The following is a 21,663-nucleotide window of genomic DNA, read 5'->3' on the forward strand; positions in this document are numbered from 1 at the left end:
TTAATCAGGTTATTGAGGAAGATGTAATCGGCATTGAGTGGTGTAGCAGCATTATAGTCAGCTGTTACAAGAGTAAAGGAGATGCCTAAGATAGAATCCAAGAGGTATCAAATTGCTGGACCATGTCATGAAAGTTGCGGAGAAAGTTAAAAGCGCAATAAATTACAAACAGAATCAGAGAAGACGAGAAACAGTTTGCTTTTGCGCCAAAGAGAACTACTAATGATGCTCTCTTTGTAAGAAGTAAACTGAAACAATATTCAACCAAAAGTCAGTCGATTTACTTGACATTTGCTGACTTGGAGAAAGCCTTCAATAGGTGACCTTGTCCTGTGATTTGGTGAGCGAGAAGCTTGTAAAAGCTATACAGGAGTGCTGCTGTCTGTAAGGTTAGCAACAAGTACAGTAACGAATTAGTGTAAGGGAAGTTCTCTAAGGCTCAGGTCTTTATCCCCCTCCTATTCATCATTGTCCTCTGACTCATAACAGGAATTTGAGACCGGTTACTGTTGGGAACGATTAATATGTTGATGACTTCGTGCTTTTATCAAATTCTACATTAGAATTAGAAAAGAAATTTTGTGTGGAAGTAAAACCTGGAATCATGAGTGTTAAAGTTAGTTTATCAAAGGCCAAAGTTCTTGTAAGCAAGAAAACGGACAAACCAGGAAATGGCTCTCTGCTCGCTGTGTAGGAAATGTGCATGCAGAAATTCTGTATGGTGTCTCCAGTACAAGCTACAGACATAAGAGATGCCGTTGGATAACAGAAGGGTTGATAGAGGAAGAAGGTTTTGTGATAGTTGCAATAAACCCCAAGGACACACGAAAATTCATTTTTCTCGAATGTCCAGGAGGTTCATTGGAGGTAATAGTCTATGTTGCCTAGGTGATCTAATTAGAAGAAGAGGAAGATGTTCTGAAAGTTTAGCTACAATACGAACAGGTTGGAGAAAGTTCTAGAGAGTTATTACATTTAATGGTAACAGGTTTCTGTTAGAGTGAAAAGGCAGATTGTATGGTGCCTGTGTATGAGCAGAAATGCTACGTAATGATGAAACATGGGTCCTGAATGCAGAGGACATACGAAAACTAGAAGAGAATGACGGTAATACGCTCCACTGGGTTTGTCATGTCAGTGTGCATGTACGACAAAGTGCAAATGGGTTGAGAAAAGAATTGGGTTTAAGTGGACTCAAATGGGGCAGAATTTGTGAAAGAGAGAAGAAAGAAGACATAGGACGAAGTAATGAAGTGGATCTTATAAAGTGGCGCCTCAAAAGGGACGATGACAACGAATCGAGATGACGGGCAATCCGTCGTATCACAAAAGACCCCTCCGTCTCGGAGAAAGTCTTAAAGACATTGTTTTTCTGTACATTCACTGGGCCCTGCTAATGCACACATCTGTCTCTATTTCTTATCTTTCTAACACCTATCCCTCTTCGAACTATGGCACAGCTCAATAGCGTAGATATTTCCATTTGTGCAGCTAGTTACTCCCCTCCCTTCTCCCTTAAATAATAAGAAACAACTCGGCCGATATCATCCCAGTATGGTTCAACGTTGCCCGATTTAAGACGGGAAAACTGAATAGCATCTAACTTATTTAAGTTATAACTCGTGTATTTATGTAGTTCTCTTTCGTTTATAAACAAAACGCGCACTAATATATATATATATATATATAGATAGACAGATAGATATAGACAGATAGATATAGATATATATATATATATATAGATAGATATATATATATAGATACATATAGATATAGATATGTATAGGTATAGATATATAGATATGTTTCTTTATTGGCCACACAGGTCTGCACACAGATGGGACAAATTACAAGGTAGAGCTTTTCTTTTGGGGGATGAAAAAAAAAAGTGGCGTAGGTTTTCGATCAAAAGGGATCGTAAAAGGGAAAAAAAGAAAGAAAAGGAAAAAGAAGAAAAAAGGGGAAGAGGAAAAAAAACGATCAATATGGATCGTGTATCACAGTGTCATGATGTACGGTGTAAAGTTTATCCGTGGGAAGAAAAGCCTACGAAAAAGACCACGGTAACCTCGGTCAATATTGTTATATGTTACCACATTTGTTTGCAAGTGGGTAACCCTCTGCTTTCAATTTCTGGGTTCATTGGATTATGGTCAAGGTGGCTTCGTCATTCATACGTGCCATTCTTGCTACATTCATCCATCTTTTTTTAAAACATTCGCTAGACAAAACTTGCCTCTCTACTCTCACTTTCCTTTTCAAGTGATACTTGAAGAAGTTGATGAGAGATTGACCAGAGAGAAAAGTGTTTGTCTCCAATCCTTTCAGACGCGTCCACCAGATATATTCTTTCGCCATAGCCACAAGGATGATGAAAATAGCTCTTCCTCCCCGTTTGAGGGAAGGAGGCGTGACAATATTGACTCAGCTGATAAACCGACTCGTCCCACACGCGACAGCAGTTGTTCGACATAAGCCCACAGGTTGGAAATTGTTGGAGACTGCACGAGTGCGTGCAGAACGGTTCCGTCGCTCTGACCGCATCTCGGGCAGGTCAGCCCCGTGTTTCTTGAGCCGTGTCTGTAGAGCTTAACCCGAACGGTTAGCGCTTCTCGGTAGCACTGCAGGCCAGGGATCTCTGGAAGTTGTCCATGGGCCTTGGCCCGAAAGTCGTCCCGAACAGGCGGGTCAGGTATTCCTCGTCGACGTCCAGGTTCGCCCCGAGCTCGTCGTCGTACCTCCCCTCCACTAATCCCCTATAGATTGCTTGGGTTGTGATGGAGTCACTCAAGGTCGATCCGGGACGGCAGAATTGCTTGAGAGCAACGCGACACTCGCGGTGCCACCGCCCTTCCTCGGCCTCTTTTTTTTATCCACGACTGCAGTTCGGTCATGGAGACGAGCTGCGGGAAAGCGTGCCTCACAAACGGCGACCACACCTGTTCACCGTCGTCTACGAAGAGCCTGAGATGTCGCAGTCTCAGTGCGTGTCTGCGCATCATCAACCACGGCATGCCCAGTCCTTCTTTTAACGGGTGTTGACAGCAAATGGATCGCCTGACCATCGGGACGCATCCTTTCCTCAAGAAGCGAAAGAGAATGCGTTCTAGTTTGGTGATGGTAGGGACGGGACAAGGCACGTCGGTCAGGCAGTAGTAGATGACGGACGCGATGTACGTGTTCGCCACCTCGGCCCGACCTTTTGGGGACAGTTTCCTCTCGGCCCATTTCCGGGCGAGAGTGACCACCCTTCTCGTTATCTCGTTCCAGTTCTTCTCCATTTGGAGGTCCGCGAGCAACTCGACCGGACCGTCGGTCCAGCGTCCCACGACGGAGGCGCTGGTGGACGGCATGGGCTTGCTTCTCCAAGTGCCTAGTCGCAAGCCCACTGACTTTTCCCGGTTGATTTTCGCTCCTGTCACCGCTTCGTAGTATTTCAGTGTCTCGCCGACCAGCTCGATGTGCTCGTGGCTAGACACTATGATGGTGACGACGTCCGCGTATGCAGACACGCTCGTCCCGCATTCCAGTTCTCGCGGGATGCCCCTCAGAGTTGCCAGCTTCCACAATAATGGCTCGAGAGTCAATACGTATAGAAGCGACGAGAGGGGGCATCCCTGACGGACCGAACGTGCGATGTCGAAAGGTCTCGATAGAAGTCCATTTACACGAATTACCGAACGGATGCCTCTGTACAAAGCGGCTATACAGCCGCGGAAGACGGGACCGAAGCCAGCCGCTCTGAGGACAGCCTCCAAGTATCGATGGTCTACCCTATCGAAAGCTTTCGATTGATCCAAATTGATCAGCGCCCCATCCATGCCAGGTGCGTTAACTACCCTGTCTATGATGTAGCGCATCAGGTGGAGGTTGTCATAGATGGTCCGGCCCGGCACGGCGCATGTTTGCGCCTTGTCGATCAGTTTCTCGATGACAAGCGCCAACCTCTTGGCTAACACCTTGGCCAAAATTTTCAAGTCTGCATTAAGCAGTGATGGGCCTAAAGTTATCTATTATATTTCCCTTGTTTAGATCTTTCTTCGGCAGTGTTACGGCTCCTCGGCTCACAAAACCAGGAATGCTCCCGTTTTGCTGCCAGTTGCAGTACACCGCTGTCAAGACGTCTCCAAACAAGTCTGGCATACAACTGTAAAGCTCGTAGGGTAGACCATCCAAACCCGGCGATTTGTCCCTCGAGCATTCTGCCATCGCGTCCTGCACTTCCACCGCCGTGATGGCACCTTCGCAGCGCCCTGCCTCTCTTGTTGAGAGTCGTGGTAGGCTGTGTAGGTAGGCACTGAAGTCCACCCTACGTTCTTGCCCGCCACTCGTCCCGAACAGTCGGGCAAAATGCTGTTGAAAGGCCTCACACATTTTACTTGGCTCGAGGAATTGCGCCCCTGTTCATCTATCAGAGACCGAATGGTGGCTTTGTTGCCCTATTGCGCCTCTGCCACCCGGGCCTCTCTCGCGGCTCCCACACCTTCGTTCCTTAGAGCACGCATCCAAGCTCTGACAGCACACCCTTCGTGTTTGGCGTTGAAGTGTTGGTCGAGGGCCAACCTCGCCGCCAAAACGTCGGATGCGATGCCGCTTCTAATTGCCTCTTCTAGCTTCTTAACTAGCTCACCCTCTACTCTATTTCTATCTATGGCTAGTGCTTTGCTGTACCTAATTGCTTCTGCTTTTACTGCTCTCTTGAGGGCAAACCACCATTTGTTTTTGATGATGGCTCCCGTCAAAGCCCTCTTTACTAGTGTGCTAATCCGGTCTCTGAAAACCTGTCTCGATGGGAAAGACGCGTTTAGTTTCCAGTATCCGGGACCCTGCCTAAGTGTCTTACCTAAGTCTAGCGTACATGTCACAAGTTTGTGATCCGTGTAGCTGACTATGTGGAATTGTGGACATTCTATGCTATCTCTATCTACTGCCCTACACAGTGTCCTATCTAGATACGATCTCGACGACCCGATGCGGTTGGTCCACGTCCACGTTGGCGCATTCGAGTGGTCTAGTCGGAACCTATCAGACACTTGAAAGCGTCTGAGCAGGTCTCTGAGGCATTTGCATCCCCGTCTATTCCTATCTCTGCCCACGTAGTCTACATGCGTGTCCAAGGTAGCATTCCAATTCCCCACTAAGAGTAAAGGACGAGACGTTCCCAAGAATACTTCTAGACGTTGAAAGAAATCCGCCCGAGATGTTAAGGGCGGTGCGTAAACTGATACGAGTCGAAAAGCGCACCCATTGCTGCCGTCGACATCCAGAACGACCAGTCTACCCTCCGAGTCTATGAATATTGTCTTTACTTTGAGATCCAGACTCTCGCGAAAAAGTACCGCGGTGCCACGACCGCCCATTCTTGGCAGACAGGGGGGGAAAACAAATGCTGTGCTGTCCGCCAAACATGGTCTTTAGGGCCCGCGGATTGTGGAGTCTGGTCTCACTTATGGCTATGATTTCTAACTTGTGTGACTTTATGTCATTTAAGAGGTACCCTTGTTTCCAAGGGGTCCCCAAGCCACGCACATTTACACAACCAATCTTGATCATAATCCTAATGAATTAGAATACAAGTGAAAGGAACAGAGGGTTACTTACTGCTCGAAAGTTTTTGCTTTCTCCTCCCTTGGTTTGTCCTCGAGGAGATCCCAGTACAGTTTCTTTGTGAGATATTTTTGGCATTTACCAACCGCACTGGGGAAAATGCCTTTGAGTGTGTGGTGCAGACTTTTGGAGATGTGTAATATTTTGATGTGGTCTGGTGGTGTTGTGTATGGGTGATTGTTTGTTTTTATGTCATCTTCTGTTATGTTTGTTTTTGATTTGATGTATTCCATCAAATTTGTGTTTTTGGTGTCTATAGCTGTGAGCATGTTTGCTGTATATATTTTTGTGGTGTTGGTGTGGCTGTTGTTTGTGTTGGGTTTTGAAATGTCTTCGGGAGATGTATTTCCCCCTGTTTTGTTTGTGTTTCTGCTCTTTATTTTCCTTCCTTTTCTAGCTATTTGCCATTCCTCACTGGTTTCGTCTTCCGACGAATTTTCTGAGAAATCAGAAGGGGGTAGGGGTATGTTGTAGGCTTCTATGTATGTCTGTGTAAGTAGTTGTGTTGCTGTTTTCGTTGCTGTTGGTTGTTGAGTGTTTGTGTGTGGTGAGTGCGGTATAAGGGATGGGGAATCAGTTTTTGTATATTTTCTTTGTTTTTCTGTTCCTTTGGTTCTTGCTGTTGTTGGTGGTGTTGGTAGTTTCTCAGGTGTTGAATAATTTTTAGTTGTTGATGGATTAGCTTGGTGTGTTTCTCTTGTCGTCTTCTGTGTTGATGGTGGTGTGGGTAGTAGAGCTTTTTTCTCGGAGTGTTGTGGTTGTGGTTGTTGCTCTTGTTGTGCAGTGGTTGGGCACTTCTTTTTCAAGTGTGTTTCGCTTCCACACAAATAGCAACGTTGTCGCCTGCCCTCTACCACTACATAGGGTTTGTAGCCTTCTGGCAGTTCTATAGTGGTGGGTATCTTTTCTCTTGTTGTTTCATCCAATTGAAGGAGGAATTGGATTGATTTTCCCACCCAGTTTTTCTGTCCTAGAACAGCGATTTCAAGAATGTTTGTCTCTGCCATTTCAAAGCAGATGGCAGAGACTAACCATTGTATTTCGACTTCAGGTGGTATATTTTTTATTTAGATTTTCGTTACCCTCTGGCCTAAATAGATTGGTATCATTATCAAGTCGTCTGATTGCAGCTCCAATGTGGAAAATCGTTTTGCTAAATTTTCGTTGAGGAAACGTACTTGGACTGTGCCAAATTTATTTCTCCAACTGATATACTCCTTTGAGTCCCATGCAGGACGAAGGCATTTTTCAATTTTTTCCTGCGGTGCATTTTCTGGTCGTCTTGTTTTCTTGTTGATGACTTTGTAGATTATTGTTTTTTTTGTGTTTTCCACGATGTGTTGTGGAATGTGAAGATGCAATTTATCTCCTTCTTTGGTGAAGAGTGCTTTTGTGAGGTTTGTTTCCTGTGTGGTGAATTTTACGATTGTTCGATTTTGTTTTGTCGCGTCCGCGAAATTCGTTTTAATTTTAGCAGTGTTAGTAGCAAAGGAGTTAGTTGTAGCAGTTGAAGTCGTGGTAGTGGTGTTGGTGTTGGCGGTGTTGTCTTCGGTAGGCGGCTTTGTGCTGATTTCGTTGTTGTTGTTGTTGGTAGTGGTGCTGGCATTCATGTTTGCGTCTGTATTCGTTTTTGAAATCCCTTTCTCCGTCCTTTTTTCATCGACAAGTGGTGTAGGGAGTGGTGGAAGTCTAAGTTAATGTCGTTGGTCGCGGCGATGGTGAATGGTCTTGTGACGTTAGTTTTGTTGTTGTTGTTGGTGGTTGTGGTGGTGACAGCGGTGTTCAAGCTGCGAGGTTTAGCAGCTAGTGGTAGCAATAGTGTTTCGCTACCGTTCCGCATGACTGGCGGGCTAGCCACGTGGTTTCTAGTTGCCATTTTCAAAATGAAAAATGGCTAAAAGGAACCCACGAAAGTTTTGAAGTTTTTGGTAATTTCGCCCATACAGGGGCGGAATTCTACGTGAATAATTCTCAGGTTTTTAGTGAATGATCTTGCACAACGATTAAAACAAAATATTTGACAACAAGGAGTTTTAAACATGTAAAAGTGGCCAACTTACGTGGAGCCCATTTGACTAGCGTCCGTGCATGTCGGGGATGATAGATAGATAGATAGATATGTAGGTAGATAGATATGTAGGTAGATAGATAGATAGATAGATAGATAGATAGATAGATAGATAAGTTTCTTTATTGGCCACACAGGGCTGCACACAGATGGGACAAGTTACAAGGTAGAGCTTTTCTTTTGGGGGATGAAAAACAAAAAACAAAACAAACAAAAAAAGGTGGCGTAGGTTTTCGATCAAAAGGGGAAAAAGAAAAAAAAGGAAAAGGAACAAAAGAAAAGAAAAGTGAAAAAAGAAGATAGATAGATAGATAGATAGATAGATAGATAGATAGATAGATAGATAGATAGATAGATAGATAGATAGATAAGGAAAATAGGACAAGGTAGAAAATGCTAAAATAATTTTATCATGAACATTTTAATACCGGTTTCAGTCTTTGCGACTTTTTCAACTTAGAGTAAAACATGAAAAACAAATTGTTGAAAAATCAAATGAAATGTTTTTTTAAAAATTATTTCCATAGTTTTCTAATAGAAAAAAGGAAAATGTCCCTCCTATCTCTCTCCCTTACTTTTGTGAAAGCTCGGTAGGTAGGTGGTAGCAGATCTGAAGAAATATTTAGTATATATATATCATGGTGATGATGATCATCAATTAACGTCCGTTTTCCATGCTGGCATGAGTTGAACGGTTTGCCTGAAAACTAGTGAGCAGCACCAGACTCCAGTCTGATCTGGCATGGTTTCTACGGGTGGATGCCCTTCCTAACGCCAACCACCGCGTAGCAACTTGTCAGACTCAAATGACGGGAGGCACATAATCTCTCTAAAACTGGAGAGAGAGGAAAACGTCATGATTCTTCCCCCCAGTTGTAGAGAGATTCTGTGCCCCCGGCCCTTTGAGCCTGACAAATCGCCTATATAGCTAAACGCTTTATGGGTGCGAAAGCAATGGTCTCTCTCTGACCGGTCATTACAAGCAGCCTTCTAAATATAAAACTGCTCTCTTCCAGAGTGGGCTTCTTTTTCGGACATAAGAACTATTGACCGATTCTGTGGCATCTCTTTAATGGCACAAGTCATTTAAACGGTAAATAACGGATCCTGAAAGACAGCCTCTGAGCAATAGTTCGATCTACTTGAAATAGCCGTGAAATATCCTTCTACTTTATATACGGAGGAGACATAAGCTGATGTGCTTCTAGTAACATTTTATCTGGAAATTAGAACAGCGACGGGGTGTCTTTGACCAGCGTTATATCTTATTAAACTGACCTGGAATCAGACTGTTTTACTAATGGTCAATTTACATTTACTCTTGGTGGGTCTTTTGAGTTGAGGGACTTCACGAAGCCAAAATTTGAACACAGAAATTTGCGGCACCTCTGCACCAGATATTTTTTATCGTTTTTTTTAAAACTCGTTTCAGTCATTAGACCGCGGCCATCCTGGGGCACCACCTTGAAGAATTTGCGTTAAATGAATCGTCTCCAATATGCATGTTTTGCAAAGCCTGGTACTTATTCTATCGGTCTCTATTGTGGAATCGTTAAGATACGGGGACGTAAACACACCAGCACCGGTTGTCACTAGTGTGTGTGTGTATGGGGGGGGACACATAGACAAAGACACACACGACGGGGCTTCTTTTAGTTTCCGTCTACCAGATCCACTCATGGCTTCGTTCAATCCGAGGCTATAGTAAGAGACACTTGACCAAGGTACTAGGCAGTAGAACTGAACCCGGAACTATGTGGCTGGAAGGCAAGCTTCTTACCACACAGCCATGCCCATCACTATTTATGGGATTGTTAAAAACGGAGAAGTGTTGGCGTGTCTACCACTATTTAGTTTCATCCACCTGTGTTCTGAGTTCGGATCCCATTCGGGTAGAATCTATTAACAAACTCATGGCCGTTATTAATTAAGGGGGTGATCGTTATTTTGACATTAATGTTACTTTATTTTATCGACAGCAGGATTTGAACTCTTAACGAAAAGAGTCGAAACTAGCACTGCAAGGCATTACTCTAACACCCTTACTATTCTAACATCGCCACCCGTTACATAAAAATGTTTCGATGCTTCGCTATGAACGTGAGGTTTTAGTGACTGTTTGGCAGTCATTAGTGTAAGGGAGACAACCACTTCTAACTTAAATGTATTTTGACTGAAAATATAATTTATCGTGGGAACATAGCGAAAATTTACCTCATAAAAAAACACTCCGTTCTTCACATATGTTAAGATAGTCTTTCAACCATATTTATTTGTCTATCTGTCTGTGTCCGTCTTCTTAACTGCCTACCCATCCATCCACCGATCCATCCATCCACCGACTTATTTACGATACATTACCGTTTCCGTATTGCATCGTTCTAAACCTTGATACACGACAGACGAGTTGTTATTCCGCCCCAAACAAACCCCTAATGCCGTTCCAGCCGTTTGTAGAGGGGTTTAGCAATGCATTAACTAATGTGTCCTTCATTGTTTAAGACGGTAGAGTGTGATTTAAAGGAATCATACCGTTATTTCTTATTTCTTTATTGCACTCAAGGGGCTAAACATAGAGGGGACAAACAAGGACAGACAAAGGGATTAAGTCGATTACATCCACTCCAGCGCGCAACTGGTACTTAATTTATCGACCCCGAAAGGATGAAAGGCAAAGTCGACCTCGGTGGAATTTGAACTCAGAAAGTAGACAGACGAAATACCTATTTCTTTACTACCCACAAGGGGCTAAACACAGAGGGGACAAACAAGGACAGACAGACGGATTAAGTCGATTATATCGACCCCAGTGCATAATTGGTACTTAGTTTATCGACCCCGAAAGGATGAAAGGCAAAGTCGACCTCGGCGGAATTTGAACGCAGAACGTAACGGCAGACGAAATACAACTAAGCATTTCGCCCGGTGTGCTAATGTTTCTGCCAGCTCGCCGCCTTTGTTTAAGACGGTAGAGTGTGATTTAAAGGAATCGTACCGTTATTTCTACCGGACCGTTTGCCTTATTGAAATGCCTGCGTGGGAGAACACTGATACTTCCAGTATTGCATTTCGAAACCCGGTGAATCCACCTGACAGTTGAGAGCAATTTAAAAAGAACGATAATGAACAAAACGCATAAAAATTTATGGAGGAAAGGAAGAAACTGAAACAAATCGATGAATTAGAATAGTTTGGGAAAAAAAAAACAAGAACAAAAGTTGATATGAGAAGAAATGTATATAGTAGTGGATTGTAGCAGTTACAATGGCTTTAATGGACTCTATTTAGAAAGATAAAGGTTGTGATAACATTCTTTAAAGAGAGCAAAGGTGGTTTTAACATCACTTAATGGGGGTGGAGTAAATGACGAAGACTTGAGATTGAAAAAAAAAGTGGTTTTATATGTTTCTTTTAAGGAAATTCACTTTCGTCCATGGTTTCGTTTTGCATTTCATATGAGACTATTTAGGAAAGAAAATGTTCGACAGACTGCGAATAAGGAAATTTTTTCCGAGCATTGAAAGACAGAAAAATGAAGAGATCATATAACCTATTTAACTGTCGTGAATATGGTCCTTCAAGTTCAATAGCCCGGATAAAAGATGTCAAGGAAGAAGAGTGTAACATAACGGAATAAACGAGGAGAAATATGGAAGAAAATATGTTTGAATGATAGCGGAAAACATGGAAGATAAATGTTGTGTCATTGGGTTATATACGGTCGAAAGTAATAGATTTTAAATAGATTCATTTTATCTCAATAAAATATAGCAAAGCCAAGTACACGGCGGAAAACAACAGGAAAGCTATAGAACTGACATATTGTTCAGGTTTCAATACTAATATCACACTCTTGGTGGGTTTACTAGGGACAGTACGGCACTGAGGATTCTCAAAAAGTCTGAAATAATACTAATCGTGATTACCAAAACTACCAGAAAAAATAAATATACAAGGATTTTATTTTGTATTCCACAAAAATGCAAAACAAAACGAAAGAATTAGGTGTCCTTGTTTAGAGTTAAATATACAACATCTTCAGGTTTGTCTGATGACACACACACAAATATATATATATATATATAGTGTAATAAATAAAAAATATGCATACATACATACATATATGTACGTACCTACATCTACATGTATATATACATGCATATATAAATATATATACATGAGTACAGGACACCACTACATTTACGTAGAACTCACCGAGAAACGAAAACGTAAAAACAAACGTGGAAACGGACCTAAAAGAAAAAAACAGAGTACAAGACAAACTACACAAGGAAAAATTCCCTTTATCAGCTGTCCCTAGTTCAACTCCAGCGTGTTTCGAAGGTGAGGACAGAATACGACTCGTGGAACTAATCCCTCCTGCGAAGGAATTAAAGAAAATTACTTCGCAGAGGGGTAAAAACAAGGGAGGTTAAACATGTGACAAAAAAACGATACAAATAAAATTACAAAATAAAATACAAAATAAAAATACAGAATAAAATTACAAGTACGAAAAATACAGTACAAGAAATAAGACAAACAAAAAAACAGACAATGAGGGCCTTAATGCTAGAGTTGAACTAGGGACAGCTGATGAAGGGAATTTTTCCTTGTGTAGTTTGTCTTGTACTCTGTTTTTTTCGTTTAGGTCCGTTTCCACGTTTGTTTTTACGTTTTTGTTTCTCGTTGAGTTCTACGTCTTTTGTGGTGTCCTTTACTCACGTATATATGTTTTTTTATGCATGTATATATACATGTAGATGTAGGTACATACATATATATATGTATGTATGCATATTTTTTATTTATTACACTATTGTATGACTGAGCGCCCTCGCGTCGATTCGATTCGTTTCGTTTCATCTCCTCCAAGTAAGTTTTGTTATATATATATATATATATAATTAAAGTCCTGCTCGCTTACGTTCTTGGTGTGTTGAATTATTTCTCGAGAACAATTCTTAGTGGTGGACTCCCTTTGCGGATCTATATCAAGCGTAAGAGCGTCCACATAGTGAATTCTCTCTTATAGTTGTGTGTGCGTGTATATATATATATATATATATATATATATATGCATGTATGTATGTATGTCATTATTCAGTTTTATTTTAAGATTTCTTGCAAATAGAGAAAGAGTCGGATTCTAGCCTAGATCCAAGACTCCTTCATTGGAATTTCAACACCAACGACAGTGTGTGTTTGTGTGTGTGTGTATGTATGTAATGTTTTGCTTTATGCATTCTCGTGCAAATAGTTGCTTATCTAGACATGCCCATATATATTTGAATGATAATTTCTGAAAAGTTTTTCAGATTTTTACAGTCTCAGTGATGGATTGGATCTGTTGTCTTCAAATCAGCTTTCTCCTTTCTGGTTTTGAGAAGCCTACTTTCTCAAGATTGGTCTTTAGGCAGTGTGTTACATATTCCAGTGCTCTAATAATTACAGGTATAAACATGAACTTGTAATCTGAATAGAGTAACTGCAGATTTCTCAATAGTTCAGCATAGGTATTCTCCTTTCATTGATCTTTAACTTTATGTTAACATCCGATGGGCAGCTAATTTCCACAACTGTGCACAATTTCTTTTCTCCAAATGAGGTCTATTGTGCTTACATTTTATTGAGGTCTTCACTGGAACATTCCACCAGTATTCCTTTTTCTTATGAGTGGCTATGGCTTCTACCATACTGTGGGTTCTTATTTCTTTGTCCTCGGGATAATCCTTCCGGCGGACCTTATTATATAATGTCCTAGCTACAACATCATGTCCGATCAGTAGACAATACCATGATGACATTTTCGGACAACTGCTTGTGATGTGGGTGATACCTTTGGTGTTGACGCTACAAAGCCTGCATCGGTTGTCATGTTTTACTGCTTTTCCTGCATTTCTGTTCCCTTTGTACATCAAGTATTTGGTTGATATTTCTTGTTCCTGGATCGCAAACGCATACCCTTCGAAGTGGAAGTTAGTAATCCGGTTGTTGGTACATGATGGTCTGCTTTGATGATGTATGTATGTATGTATGCACGTACACACAAATGTCCGTACAGACATGTTCATGTCTACAGGATGTCCCGAAAGAAAGACAACCGAAGTTTCGGGCTTTAATTACTATCAATAAATGTGATATGAAAATTATACATCATTATAAAAGCTTAGTACGTCGTCTTTTTTGTTTCAGGCTAAATAAATTCAGATTTATAAATTATATAATGGCTATCGACCCTCCACAAAGGGGGCGAAAGTAGTACAGCTATAACAGAAAAGCTTAAAATCAACCGAACAATAGTCTGGAAAATTGTCGAGAAATTTCAAGAGACTGGTTCCACCGCTGATTGACCTGGACATGGCCAAAAAGGAAGTGTGCAGACCCCCCAGCTTACCAAAGTACCAGAGAAAAGATACAGCGAAATTCTCATCGTTCCCTCAGAAAACTGGCCCCCAGAGCAAAAATAAGCTAATCATCGATGTATCGGGTGCTGAAGGAGAATCTCAGGACCCAGCCCTACAAGCTGATCCGCCATCATGAGCTCATGCAAGTTCATAAAGCCATGAGACTGGAGAGAAGTTGTCTTATCTTGAGTCAGATTGCGGAAGGCACGCTACCTAAACCGGTTTTCACTGATGAAAAGTAATTTGATATTGAGCAAACAGGGAACCACCAGAATGACCGACTTTGGAGTGTGTCTGGCTCCGCCGAGAGTAGACTCGTAAATCAACGTCAAAATCCACTGTCAGTTATGGTTTGGGTGGCTGTGACAACCACTGGAAGATCTCGGGAGTTAAAATTAACACCCAGCGATACATTAACGGTATTCTGGAAGCCGAACTGCTTCCATAGGCGAATGAACACTTTCAAGGTGCACATTGGAACCGCCAATAGAAATCAGCACCACCCCACAGCCCCAAACACTGGCTTCAGCAAAACATTCCATCGTTCATAGGCAAGGATGTATGGCCCTCAAAAAGCCCCTATCTCAACCTGTTGGATTTTTCTGTTTGGTTCATTTTGGAGATGAGGGTCTCGAGAACTTCACATACTTCGCTCGACGCTCTGAAATCAAACCTACGCCAGGTATGGGCTTCGATTTCGCAAGAACAGCTGCGTGCCGTGTGTGAAGCATTCGTACCTAGACTTAAGGCTGTGATTCGAAACAGAGGTGGTCATATCAAATAAATGTGGTAGGATCATAATTGTGTTTCCTTTATCATTGCATTGCCAATCTCGGACCCGAAATACGACGGATACCCAAAAGTAACCGGAAACGTTATCTGTGGGACACACCCGTTTGTAGTTCTGGCTTCTGGTGCTAGAAGGCACTTGGTGCAACCCTCAGGCATCAGTCTGACGACCGGTGTTGTTCAGCAGAGTCATACTGCCTCGCGGTGCGTCTTTGTTTTGCAGTGTTTCTCCCCTGTTTGTCGATTTTCGCGATAGGTGAAACGAAGGAAAGTTGTTTTCTGCTGAGGGAAAGGGCGGCCGAAACAGTTATCATGCTTCAAGCAGCTTACAAGGAGGCTGCCCTGAGCAAAACACAAGTTTACGAATGGTCACTTGTCGCTTGAGGACCAACCTCTTTCACGGCGAACGTCGACCTCCTGAACAAAAAGCATCATGAAAAGTCGTGAACAACGGACAAACTTTTTGATATGACTGGTGTGACCTGGAGCTTTTGTCAGCGAATTTTGAGCGAGGAATTGCAAATGAAAAGAGTTGCAGCAAAAATTGTGCCTCGCTTGGTCGTGGAAGATCAAAAACAGTCACGACTGAATGCATGCCATGAACTGGAAGAACAGTTGGAAGCTGATTCGGACCTTTTTTCGAAAGTCATCACTGGTGACGAAAACTGATGCTACGGAATTTGCAGATGTGGAAGAGGTAAGAAAAAAACCCCGATAGAGGCGTTAAAAGGCATCACTTTGCAAAACTTCCAGCACTGCTTCGAGCAGAGGAAAACGCGTTTAAACCGATGCATTGCTTCAAATGGAGAATACTTTGAAGGTGATAAAAGTGTAAACTTATAAAACTAAGTGAATAAAATAATACTGCAAAAATTTTGGGTAGCTCCTCGTATAAATATATTTTGCTTGAGTACTTCTCTAATTTGGGGTCTGACAAAGATAACCTCTTTCAACTTCGCCTGTGTGATTTTGGGAAACTTTTCTACAATATACTCAAACCCTCTGGCATTTCTCTTCCCCAGTGTCTTTACAAACAGTTTCATCAATCCAAGCTTTATATGCAAAGGAAGCAAAAGGACATTACATGGATCTACAAGACAGTCCTGCTAGACAGTCCTGGCTGGTATGATGTTCTTGTCTGCCAGTTTGATTACGAATAATATCTGTCAGTTGCTTGACTATCCCATAGACACAAGAAACAACAGTATTTTGTGAAGCCTGACTGCATTCCCGTTAACATTCCAATGACTTTTAAATCTCCACAGGCAATGGCATGAAATAAAAGTTCAATATTCCACATATGATTCATGAAGACGAACGGAGTGCGCAATAAGAATGGAGGACTTTAAATTACCATTATGGAAAAGTACAGCTTTTAAACTTCGTTTTGAAGAATTAATAAACAAATGCAACTCTACAGGATCATGATTTTGTGATAAACATTTGAAAAATTAATCGATGTTACTGCAAAAGCAAATCGGGCCTTCAACAGAAAAACACATTTGTAGAACAAAATTTCTCTGCCGAAAATAAGTTTTATGAATACCGTGTTCTAGCAGATATTCCTCCTTCAGTCTTGAAGCCAACAGTTCTGCTTTATCTTTTGAGAGGGATAGATCTCTGACAGGGTCATTCAGTTCAGCTTGGGAAAATTTCTGAGGTTTAAAGCTATCGTCATCAACCATGTAATCTTCCTCAGCAGCACTATCGTGACAGCCAGCACCATCATCTGGTTGAAATGGAATTGGCAGTCTTCCATTATGAGGTACAAGCCTCATGGCAGAATCCAAATTGGGATACACAATTTTGTGTTTATTCTTCATAGAAAATCCTGTGACATTTACTTTGCAAAAATACCAGTCATTAAAATGGTCTCTCGGCTCCCTCTATATCATTTGAATGGCAAAAAGCATGGACTTATTATTATTGAATCAGTTACGTAAGCCATCTGAGCAAGCTGAGCAGATAAAATGAGGTGCCCATAAGTTGTCCTGGTCTCCAAGAAGGCAGTCAAAGTATAGCTTATAAATCTTCTTGATATCTGGTGTTATTGTAAATTTTTTTTACTTTTAAAAAGAAATTGTCCACAGACATAACAAAACACATCAGGACAACTTGTACACTCTCTTGACATTGTTAACATTGTAAAACAAGTAAAGGAAATAGATACAAACGGTTAATTATGAGCGGACAATTTGAGATGTTAGAAAACATATTTATAAGACAAAACTTGACTGGTTAACTTAAGATGATGAAATATTGCATCTGAACTATGCAGCAATGAATAATGTAGTTTATTTTAAAGGTATGTTTCCATAATTAAATGAAATACATGCATACACGTCATTAATTGGCTGGAATTTCTATATAATGCATGGATTAAAAGAAACAAAACTTTCTCGTCTTGAAAACTACGTGATGTCAAAAAACTAATTGTATATTTGAAATCAGCATTAAAAACTACACTAAGTATACCTTGACATCTGCTTGATGAAAAATACTTGTTGACCAGGTGTAATAAAGGATGGATTCTCCCGTCGAAGATGACGGATGAGAGCATTCAGCTTTTGCCGAAAATCCTGCACAGAAATGATTTGTTTATTGTGATTAAATGTTCGTGTCGCACATTAGCTTACCCCATCCATCAAATCAAACAGGTACACGATGTACTCCTCCATCAAATCAAACGGGTACATGGTGTAACCACGCGTCAGATATCGAAGTGAACGCAGAGCAATGCGAGATGAAGTGCTTTGCTCAAGGAAATAATGCACCAGCCGATCTAAGAATTGAAATCACTATCTAGAGATCGTGAGTGTAACACCGTAACCACTAAGCTATGCGCCAATAATAATAATAATAATAATAATAATAATAATAATTGCAAGAAAATTGCCATACTGTTTTTGCTTGGATGTCTTTTCCAGACAATGTTTATAACGGCTGATTGCATGTTGGTGTGAGTGCCACCAAACGGTGGTTCCAGATATTTGGGAAGTGTCCAACAAATGGCCAACCACATTTGCAACCGTTGCAGCCGTGACTGTCACTCGCACATTGGCTTTGTCAGTCACAAGCGATGCTGCAGTACCAGTCCAAGGCGTAGATCCATAGTCTTTCGAGACTAATGGATGCCAATCACACACACATACACACACTTGTTTTATAGGTGAAGAAGTGCTGTCAAAGGCATTCCATCTACCCAGTTCGCGCGCTCACACATATAGCTAATACTGTAAGCTAAACAATACTTCATGTAAACTATAAAGTTATTTGTTTTATCAGAATAAAAAATACTGGGGACGGTTCTCGAATCTACTGATAACTTTTTGGAATGGAATGTAGACTTGTTTTAAGACAACGAGTGAATGTTTCCATTAAGTTGACAAAATAACCCGAACTAGCATATTTAAGTGGTCTGACTGTTCCTCTAAACAAGTAACCTCAGAATTTACATATGCATAGTGAGAGAGAGGGGGAGAGGGAGAAGAACAGAGAGAGAGAGAAAGAGTGAGAGGAAAGAGAGAAACAGACATAGAGAATGGTAGTCTGCGTGCCGTAAAATTTAAAGATATACGTGAACTAAAATTTTTTAAAATTGAAATGTTAACTTTATTTACATTGGATATCATTGCGGAACAAGCATAGAAATACTTTCACAAGAAAGAGTTTTACATACGGCACACCATTATTGTGATTATATGAATGAAAAGTTTAAAATGAATCGTTCTTGTAATAAGACCGACCACTAACAATGTAGCACTGGCTCGTAGGTATTTCCCGAATCCTAGACCACGTAACAAACTCCCTAAGAAAACAATGTGAATCACTCAAACGCATGAAGTCAGAGGGTTACAAATCGCAACGGCTGAGGGCAGAGTTCATAGTGGATGGTGAGGGTTTAGTTGGTTACTGAGAGTCGAGGCTCTGAAGAGAACTTTGAGACTAAGGTTTAAGAGAATTTCGCTCTACCCATCTATACATATACAGATGCGCATTTTCGTTTCACAAACTAGACAAAGAGTACTCAATACTTCCGCTAGAGTCTATCCAGTTATTTAGATTATGCAACGCACTCACATGTCCACATACGCGCAACCATTTATACATTGCATGCATTCTTTAGCTGTCCACCATTAAGAAAGGGTGGGGGGGAGGGGGGTGTAAGGAGGTGTTGGTGATAAGTGTTCGGTGCCAGCTGTTGCTAGAATTGGTTGGCATCAGTTGAAATGCAATATATCAAGGAAATTGTCCCAACATCCGGCAACACAATGAACAACAACCAAAGAACAAATTGCCTCAGCAGATAATTACTAAATCTTTAGTCGATCACTTTGAAACGAGCTTCGATTTTTGCACCACGCTTAGTTTTCTTCTTTCTTTTTCTTTCTCATTGTGTGTGTGCGCGCGTGCGCAAGGGTAACGAATATGTTTTTTTTCTTAAGTTTTACTCTTTGTCCCTCGCAAACTCTCTCACACACACACATTCTCATACCTTCATTCATAGTAATAGATTGGCAGGTGTATGTGTGTGTGTGTGTGTGTGTGTCTGTATATATACACACATTTTAAACAAAGTCCACCTCTTCCTTCTTTCATGCTTCCTCTCCGGTTTGTTTTTATTTACTGTTCACCTTTCCATTTACCACAAACATCGTTCTCTCTTACAGTCTTCATCTCATTTCCTTCCTCTTCTTCTCCCTCCCTACATCCACCTTACTAATTTATCCCCCCGCCTCCCTCTAATGAAATAACTTGAGTATTTCTGTTTCAAGACAGAATAGAGAAATCGTTTATCTCTCTCTCTCTCTCTCCTTTTTCCATCTCCATGATCCACATTAATACATTGTCATTATATTGTCACACACACATTTTCTTTATCTCGTCATACACCCTCCCTCATTTCTACACACATTCACTGCTTTCCCTCCACGCATCTGTGTGTGTGTGTGTAGATAGATAGATAGAGAGAGAGAGAGAGAGAGAGAGAGAGGCTTGCATGCGCGCTCATCCAACCACCTATCCAACTTTACTTCTCTAATCTCTTCACCGATTTACGTGGATTTAACCAAATCTACTTCCTTTCCACGCAGTCCAGTTCTAACACCCCATCTACCCCGGTATCTTCATTGCTGCTTTCATACGCTTCTTATTGTCTTTTCTTTGCAACTCACTTCTATCCCACCCGCCGACCCATCCCCATGTTCAAACCCCCTCTCGTTTTTTCCTTCTTACCTTTCGTTCGTCCATCGAAGCCTAAAAATCACTTTGCACAGCAACAATTACTTAAACTTTAGCCAGTTCGATCCGATAACCCACCCTCCCCCATAATTGATTTCTGTCTTAATTCAGCTGTCTTTACAGCACCGGCTGTTTCTTTCCTTATTATATCAACTACGAGACTCCGCCTTCCATTGTATGCGTGTACACATACACACACACACATTTAAACACACCTCCAGCCAACGAGTCTACATTGTTCATATCAACAATACCCACCACCACCACAACAACAACAGCAACAACTACTGCAACTACTACTACTACTACTACTACTTTCACCATTATTACCATCACCACCACCATACCTACTACCTCTGACAGACTCCTATGAGGTCGTTATTCCTGCAAAAAATAGTGCAGATTCGCCCTACAAAAAGTAACTTATCACTTTGAAAAAGAACACATTAATATAGTCCATGATGCATTGTGCCTGAAAAAAGTTAAGAAATGATCATGAGTGGAACCCCTTTTATCCTAAATGTATTAATCAAGACTAACCTAAGGTTAAACAACAACTAGAGTCCGGCGAAACACCACCGACGTCAACAACATGGCCAGTGGCACATCCAACAACTTCTTTACCGTCAGCAACTAATTATTACTAACACGACTACGGAAAGCCGGACGAGAGAAGGCCGGACGAGAAAAGGCCGGACGAGAAATGGCCGGACGAGAGAAGGCCGGACGAGAGAAGGCCGGACGAGAGAAGGCCGGACGAGAGAAGGCCGGACGAGAGAAGGCCGGACGAGAAATGGCCGGACGAGAAATGGCCGGACGAGAAATGGCCGGACGAGAGAAGACCGGACGAGAGAAGGCCGGACGAGAGAAGGCCGGACGAGAGAAGGCCGGACGAGAGAAGGCCGGACGAGAGAAGGCCGGACGAGAGAAGACCGGACGAGAGAAGACCGGACGAGAGAAGACCGGACGAGAGAAGACCGGACGAGAGAAGACCGGACGAGAGAAGACCGGACGAGAGAAGACCGGACGAGAGAAGACCGGACGAGAGAAGACCGGACGAGAGAAGACCGGACGAGAGAGGGCCGAACGAGAGTGGGCCGGACAAGAGTGGGCCGGACGAGAGTGGGCCGCACGAGAGAAGGAAAACCGATTTTCAAATGACCTAAAAGTCTGAATTTCGTAAGCTTTTTAAACCGAATGCTCAAAAGACCAACTTTTGAAATAGTTTGGGAGAAAATGATGTGGAAACGGTCTTATGAGACATTTATGGTTCTTACTAGAAGTTTATTATAAAATTTTTAGTTTTATGCTATATCAGAATAGCAAAGACGAGTTATGATTAGCATATTTATTTACATAATAATTCTAATTTTGGTACAAGGCCAACCAGATTCTTTGAACATGTGTAGCAAGCTGTAGTTTCTGTTTCTTTGTTAAATAATTTTTTAAGAATAGATGGGAAAACGTTTGAAGAGCGAAGATCGTAAATTTGTGGAAAAGTATAAAAACTTAGCGTTAGGTTAAGGATTCATGTTTAAAGGTTATATAAAA

The 21,663-nt window shown here is 41.7% G+C and overlaps 1 protein-coding gene across 1 annotated transcript; it reads left to right on the forward strand.

Moving 5' to 3' along the window:
* The first annotated feature begins 20,815 nt into the window (after positions 1-20,815).
* LOC115210427 (treponemal membrane protein B-like) lies at positions 20,816-21,286 on the forward strand. The gene has a single exon (XM_029779029.1). The coding sequence runs from the start codon at positions 20,816-20,818 to the stop codon at positions 21,284-21,286; it is 471 nt and encodes a 156-aa protein (XP_029634889.1).
* The last annotated feature ends 377 nt before the right edge of the window (positions 21,287-21,663 follow it).

Source organism: Octopus sinensis, linkage group LG4, assembly GCF_006345805.1.
Source record: "Octopus sinensis linkage group LG4, ASM634580v1, whole genome shotgun sequence".
Taxonomy (NCBI): Eukaryota; Metazoa; Mollusca; class Cephalopoda; order Octopoda; family Octopodidae; genus Octopus; species Octopus sinensis.

Bases quoted from the DNA above. Each gene is read 5' to 3' on its own strand.
- LOC115210427 (XM_029779029.1), top strand. From the start codon at position 20,816: ATGGCCGGACGAGAGAAGGCCGGACGAGAGAAGGCCGGACGAGAGAAG.